A 7,266-nucleotide genomic window follows, 5' to 3' on the forward strand; every position below is an offset into this window, starting at 1 on the left:
TAATCATCAATGATGGCTCCAGATTCCCTCCCTGGTGACAAATGGGCTGTCTCAGAGGTAGTCATCTATAGTGCAGAGACCCACAGCCATCTAAAGCTCAACGAGCTGGCTCCTGTGCTCACAAGTGCTGCAGATTTGGCTCCTTGGTGGACATTATTAGGCTGAAAATTCAGTTTTATGTTTTGGATGCTAAGACTTCAGAAAAATCAGGTTTTATAAAGGCATGTGGGCATGCACAAACCTCCTCTAAAATAAATATGTTAAGGACGGTCATGGCTAAACCACTTTTGTCTGAGCTAAAAAAATGCAGTGGGAAAAAATACTTTGAGGTGAGTGAGCTAGGTTTAAGATTGTTGTGAACATCAATCCTTCTGCCTCTTATTGTTGTGGGCAGAAAAGAAATCTGTCACCAGCTTGTCCCCAGTCTCTTGCACATTTGGCCTTGTGTGTCCGGAAGTATGAGGCACTGGCTGTCATCAAAGACAAAACAACAAATTAGCCAGATAGTACTCTCGTCTACTATCATAAAATTGTAATAGCGTGGTAGCCCCTAAGGACTAATGACCACACAGTACCGCTTGGTCAATAGCATTGCTTCAGCTGCAGCTGCAGAGCTGTACATTCAACTGTGTTTCTTGATAATTACAGTGTGAAACATTATATTGAAATATACTACGTTGGACTTTAAAACAGTAACCTTTAAAATAGTGAAATAAAAAGCTCAGAAAACAGACTGTGTATCTTGTAATCAATCTATAAAAATTAATTACCACTTTACAGGTAAACATCAGAATTAAAGAGTGGACATTAATTAAAGGATGGGCAAATGTTCCAATTCAGTGAAAAGTCTGTCTAGTTTAGGTACTTCCCTGACCAGATCATTACCCATGGCAGTCATTTTAAGTTTCATTTTGTACTTGTATTTGTGCTTAAAAACTGGGACACAGAAGTGCTGCCTAGTAAAACCCAAAGGAATAATACATCCCAATGTTTTGCAGGTGAAAAAAAGTCCTTCCAGCCTCATTCATCATCAGTTTTTCCCCGCTCGCCTTCTCACTTTGTCTCTGCTGTTCCCTTGCTGTGTGAGTTTGGAAAGCAGCTCAACTCCTTCCTTATTTGTAAAGCTCTTTGAATTCTGTGACTGGGAAGTGCTTTAGAAATGCTAAGTGGGCTCCTGCTGCAACAACTCGCCATACCTTCATTGTCATTAAACTCGGTGTCAAGGAGTGTCTAAGGATCTTTAAGAAGGAAAGGGCCTGCTGTTACCCTGGGTAAACGTTTGTGCCTCAGTGAACATTCTGGATACCAGCTTCTTCCCAGGGTCTCGGGTGTGATTACAGCTGCGGTGGGGAGCTAACAGCTCCAAGCCCACTGCCAACGCAGAGGATGTTTGACCTGCTATGAAGAGCGGGAAATTCACTCCATTTCGATAGGCTTCACATAGCAGCCCACGAGACAGGGAGCTGCAGAAGCAGCTGAATGCCTGCTTTAATACTCTTTTGGGGTCTGTTTCTCAGCAAAACAGAGACCCGTAGGTCTTGTCAGGTGAGCTATTTTTCTCGAAAGGAAACAGGTTCTCCAACAGAAGGAGACTTTATTGCCCTTGAGTGCAGGCAGGGAAATCTGTGGCTGTGGGACTCCAGAGCGCAGCCCTTCCTATCTCTGTCTTCTCTCAGATCAAGACCTGCCATACAACATGGCTTAATTAATTCTTCATCAAATGCAGAATTCCCCCCACCCATGCTCCTGCTGGCTTTACAGTCCTATGCAATATCATACCATATTTCCATCTTCTGAGGGCGAGAAGCCCCTGCAGCAAGCTGCTGCCGGGCAGGGCCAGATGGTGAAGAGCATGGTGGCAGATGTTGGAGAGAGGGTGGCTCAGGCCATCTGGGAGCCAGTGGGATTTCGGTCATGGTTTTCTTTGAACACACAGCCTACAATATGTTGCCGGCCCTGACTTCTGCATGTCTTTACTGGCATAACAGTGTAGGGCATGAGTGGGTGCACCTGGGACTCTCCAAAGTAATTGCAAGTCTTCAAACACCTTTTCTTGTTCCCTGTATTTTTTTTCACCAGCAGAAGAGTAGGATTCCTTGGGGCTCATAGTAAGGAGATGATAAAAGTGAGGCTGAAGGCCTTTAGCTCCAGCGGATTGTTAATAGTCTGTTAAATATTCTACTGCAAAGTCAGCAGTGCCACTCCTCATAAAGCACAGTCTGCAGAAGTACAGGGCGTTTTATGTAGGAGCACCCAAATGACATGCCAGGTGCTTCAAAGGCAAGCAAGGATGTCTCCCCTGGTTTAGATAAAATGCAAAAGTAGAGGAGTAGGAGGGAAGAGGTACAATACAACAGAGGATGTGATCACCTGGAAACTGCTCACACACTGCACATCTGCTGTTTCTGTATGAGCTTTTACTGAAAAATAAGAACTGATATTCTGGGAGGGCAGATGCTACTGACTCACCCACTGCAGATGATAGTGGAAGGCATTATCTCATGATGGAGTGACAAGTACCATCTGGTGAATGATCTTTCTGATTTTCCTTCAAGAGGTGAATTCCTCCAAGTAAATGAAAACCTTTGTTCTCCTCTTAGTTCATGAGGAATATGCATTTTCCTGGATCTTAAATTTCATTTCTTCTTTGAATGCTATTTGAAAAGAAAAGTGGAATCCAGCACCATGTGTAACAAGGTGGAGCTCACCTTGCCGTGCTCCTGGGGAACTAGATGCTGCCTTAGTGATATCCATGGAAGCAGCAAACATTTGCCTTTTGGGGTATATTATAAATGCAGTGGTTGTACCCCACTGTCTTTTTCTGAACTCTGTCTCTGAGTGAACAGCAAAGTGGGAGATAGCGACTTTATCTCAGCAAATCCTGGATATATTGATCTTGCTGTCGTGGTGAGTTGACCTCAGCTGGCTGTCAGACACCCACCCAGCTGCTCTCTCACTACCCCTCCTCAACAGGACAGGGAAGAAAAGAAAATGAAAACGCTCGTGGGTAGAGATAGACAGGGAGATCACTTAGCAATTACTGTCACAAGTGGAACAGACTTGACTTGGGGAAAATTATTTAATATATTTCCAATTCAAATAGAGTTGAATGGTGAGAAACGAAGACAAAAAAACTAAACCAGCTTATCCCCACCCCTCTTTTCCCAGGCTCAAGTTCACTTCTTCCTTCCCAACTTCTCTACCTCGTCCATCCCTCCTCCGCACTGAGCAGCACAATGGGGATGAGGAATGGTGGTTGCAGTCAGTCCATAATAGTTCTTCTCTGCTGCTTCTTCCTCCTTACACTTTTCCCTGCCCCAGCATGGATCCTTCCCACAGGCTGCAGTCCCTCAGGATAAACCTGCTCCTGTGTGGGCTCTTCTCCAGGGGTCACAGCTCCTGCCAGGAGCCCACTCCTGAAAGGGCTCTCCATGGGCTGCAGCTCCCTTCAGGGCATGTCCACCTGCTCCAGCGTGGGGTCCTCCACAGGCTGCATTTCTGCTCTACCATGGTCCTCTCTGCAAGCCGCAGGGAAATACCTGCTTCACCACTGTCTTCTCCTGAGGCAGGCCACCCCTGCAGCCTTCCCAGAGACACCCAGTACAGCCATGCAGCTTGTCTCCCTGAGTCCAATTCTTATTAAAAGACCAAAATCATCCTCTTATTTTTTTTTTCTCCTGAAGGGGTTTGTCCAGCCAGGGCACGAGGTGCATGGCCGACTCTCTCCAGGCATTTCTGATTCAGGGCACCTAACGAGGCCGTGTTTGTCAGCTTTCCCGCCCACTCATTTCTGTAATTAGCAGACCTCTTATGCTGTGTTTTAGACAGTATAAGTGTCTGTAGCTGGTGGCGTTGCAACTTCAATACTTAGAAAAGCTTTTCAACTTTTTTTTTAATCAGAGGTTATGTAGCTCCCGCGGACACCTCATTCTGCAACAGGGGAATTGCTTCTGTTCGGCCAGATTTGTGAGGTAAAACACTCTCCATATAATACATTTCACACCAGAGAATAAGGGGTTCCATTAAAGAGCACTTGAACATAATTTCTCTGCAAATAATAGGAATAATTTCCTCGTTAAGGTTAGTGTTTCTACAATTGAAACTTTTAAACAAATAGCCAAGGAAAAAAAAACTTTCTACAAGTGGTGCTGCCCAAACTGACTGGGTGAGCACATATCTGAGACCACTTCAGGAGCACAGTGCAGATGAACTGAGGTGGACACACGTGTTGTAACATCCCCCTGGCAGCTGGTAGAGGTGTCCTCATGCACATCGGCAGGGGGGACCGGGCCAGGGTGGGCCAGACGTTCTGCTGACGTAACTTTACTGAAGTCAGCAGCATTTTGGCAGCAGATAAGTGAGCGTGTAATCTTAAATGTTTGTTACACAGGTGAAAAATCCCTGTAGTTTGGATATAAAACAGCGACCTGATGTGCTGAGGAGTTGTTATGTGCACAGCAGTGTAAAGGTGACAAATGCTTCAGGTTTTCCTGTTCCTGCATAGTGCACAGTAGACTGTTTTGTTTGAATTTTTAATGTGGCATATTATTTGAACAAAGGTCAAATGTGTTTGTAGAAGTCCATGGGTACTGCAGATACATGCTTTAAATTTAGACCTATATGCAAGCAGCCTTAAAGACACAGCAAAACTTAACACTGTTTTGTCAGAGCCAAAAGTTATATTCTTACTTTGTCTGAAAAGAGGATTTTCTTTTCCAACCTGCACTTTTTTCCTAGTGGGTTTTCAGTAACAAAGGCCAAAAAAATCTCTCCTTTACTTGCACACATTTAAGAAGCCTACATCTTATAAATACTGGAGACTTGGACATGCCAATTATTGAAATAATGTTATCATTTTCCTGCAGGGAGTACCTAAATAGTATTGTATTGTATCTTTTTAAAATAATGGAAGTAAAAACTATATCCCTTTCCTGAAATCCTGTGTATTTCTTGCCACTATCTCCACTCATTTTTTCAAACAAAATGTTCATCCTTCTCCAAATGTTCAAGTCCAGACGTGCTGTAATCTTTTGTTCCTCTTAGACTTACTACTCAACAGATAAAGAGCACACTCCAACTTTGCCTTTTTCAAATATTAAGAAAAGATTTATTTCTTTATATTTACAAGGAACCTAAGATGTCATTATTCCCTAGATGGCAAATGCAGGAGGAAACCAAACCCATTAGAGGTTTTGAAAGAGGTCAATATAAACTGGAAACCTTGGCAACCTAAGATTCATTATGAGAATATGATTGAACTGGATGTGAGAGTTAAGGCAGATTTTTTTGTTATTGTTTTTCATCTTATTATTCAAATGTCTGAGTGTTGTCTGAGGGACTGTTTGTGGGAAATCCCTCCTGGGTAGGCGAATTCGGTGCCTTGCACCACTGGGCCCTGCTATTCCCCCTCACGCTGACAACCAGCAACTCCCAAGTGTTAGGGGGAGTGTGTAGGGTGGCTCCTCTAGCACCTACAAAGCCAAAACCAACTTGTCCACCCAAATATTTAGAAATTCCTTGGTTTCTTTATGAGCCTTGCAGCCAGATACCTTTACGGAGCTAGCCCAAAAGTAGGCGTTAAGTTCCTGTTAGAGTTAGACTCCAACAGCTGCCAAGACTTAGCGTTTAAGTAAGTTGCTGGGAACTTGTTATTTCTGCATAACCGTTTGTATTGGAAAAAGTCCATGTAACTTAGCCCAAGTTGCAATGAGAATATGTCTTTGTAGATTATAATTGCTGATACAAGCTCAGTCTGAATGCCACAGTTTGCATACATTTTTGATGAACTTATAATTAGAGCAGTTTTGGCCTCCTGCAGGTTCCAGCTTTGGAAATGAAGAGCAAACCACTCTTAAGGCATCTACACCTTCTAAAGACATCCCCAAGGGTGGCAGCAAGAGCACAACGCAGGTATCGAGCAGCATAGCGACTCCACGCAGGAGCTTACTTCCAGCACCAAAAACTGCCACGGCACCTGCTGGTAAGTGCTCCAAACATCTGTACTTGAAACACCATCTGCATTAGGCCAAGAAGTACGGAAACCTTATTATGATGCTATTTTACTGCTTACTCGATTAATTTTCCAGCCATTCTTGGGCACATTGCCAACGTACTCATTTGCTGTAGTCTCTTTGAAACACAGTCAGCAACACAGCTATAGCCTCATTTTGTGAACTGTGTCTGGAGTTGAAGGCATTTCGAGTCCCTAACTACACATGCCAGAGATTTAGTGTATATATTATTGGTTCTCACCAAACAGCTTTTTGAAAACGTTGCATTGCTGTAAAGACCAAAGCATTCCTTTGAGTAGATAATTTATTGGTAGTTGTGCTTGCAAGGATGAGAATACTGCCCTCTAAGTTTAAGCAATTTGTGGTGTTTTCACTCGGAGAGGAAGAAGGAGGCAAGTAAATAATCCAAAAAGAACTAGCCTTGTTTCCAAATTGCTTCCTTACCTAAGCCCTCCTTCAGCTCAATCCAGCTATTTCTTACCTCAGCCGGCAATAATTTGGAGCGTCTCACACAGGAAGGTTTACAGTTTTCTGCCAAATGCATTTTTTGTTGAAAAACATGCATCTCTCCACCATCTCCTGGCCACGTTTGTTTCATGCTGCCCCTTCCCCAGCCTGGCACCTGGACATGGTGTATGAACTCCAGTTTCTCCTTGGCAAGGATGTAGGGGTGTGTCTTTTTGGGTAGGACTCACCACTTCTGAGAGAGTAAGGAGCAGTTGATGCTGCCTGCCCTTGAGGGCTGCTAATGCTGGCCCATCTCCCTGCCTGCTCGGTGGGGAGAGGTGAGGGTACCCGGGATGGTGAACATCTATTACACAGACAGCACTTGCAATGTATAGACTTGAGTTTGGGTGTAATGCATTAGTTAGGGCTGTTTATCATGACTTGCAAGCAGGGTCAACGTGATTATTGGTCGTAATTATAAAATAAGGTTAAAAGCATGGCTGTAGACACCCTCTCCCCTGGTTACAGATGATGGTTCCTCACCCCAGGCGGCCTCAAGCGCTTTCCTACCCACTAGTGTACAATGTTCCCCTACCCTGTTCCAGCTCCTATTTGTCCCATTGCCTTTCTGCCTTTCTGTGGCCCCAGCACTTACCTTTCTGCACTGCCACGGCCCCTGGATGTCCATCTGCCAAGATCTGAGAGTCCCCTGAGGAGCCTCAGGAAAGGCACAGAAGTTCCTCAGGGCCCAAGAGACACTGTTGTAACCTCAGCAAGCTCTTGCACACCACAGTCTCTATGTGTCTCC

The 7,266-nt window shown here is 44.4% G+C and overlaps 1 protein-coding gene across 1 annotated transcript in view; it reads left to right on the top strand.

Moving 5' to 3' along the window:
- Nucleotides 1–7,266, top strand: part of MTUS2 (microtubule associated tumor suppressor candidate 2) — a 196,775-nt gene that overhangs the window by 113,960 nt on the left and 75,549 nt on the right. Inside the window, exon 4 of the mRNA XM_009882832.1 lies at nt 5,819–5,980. Coding sequence (XP_009881134.1) covers nt 5,819–5,980 — 162 coding nt within the window. The remainder of the gene's footprint in view (nt 1–5,818; nt 5,981–7,266) is intronic.

The sequence above is a fragment of the Charadrius vociferus genome, unplaced genomic scaffold (genome assembly GCF_000708025.1).
Source record: "Charadrius vociferus isolate BGI_N301 unplaced genomic scaffold, ASM70802v2 scaffold93, whole genome shotgun sequence".
NCBI lineage: Eukaryota > Metazoa > Chordata > Aves > Charadriiformes > Charadriidae > Charadrius > Charadrius vociferus.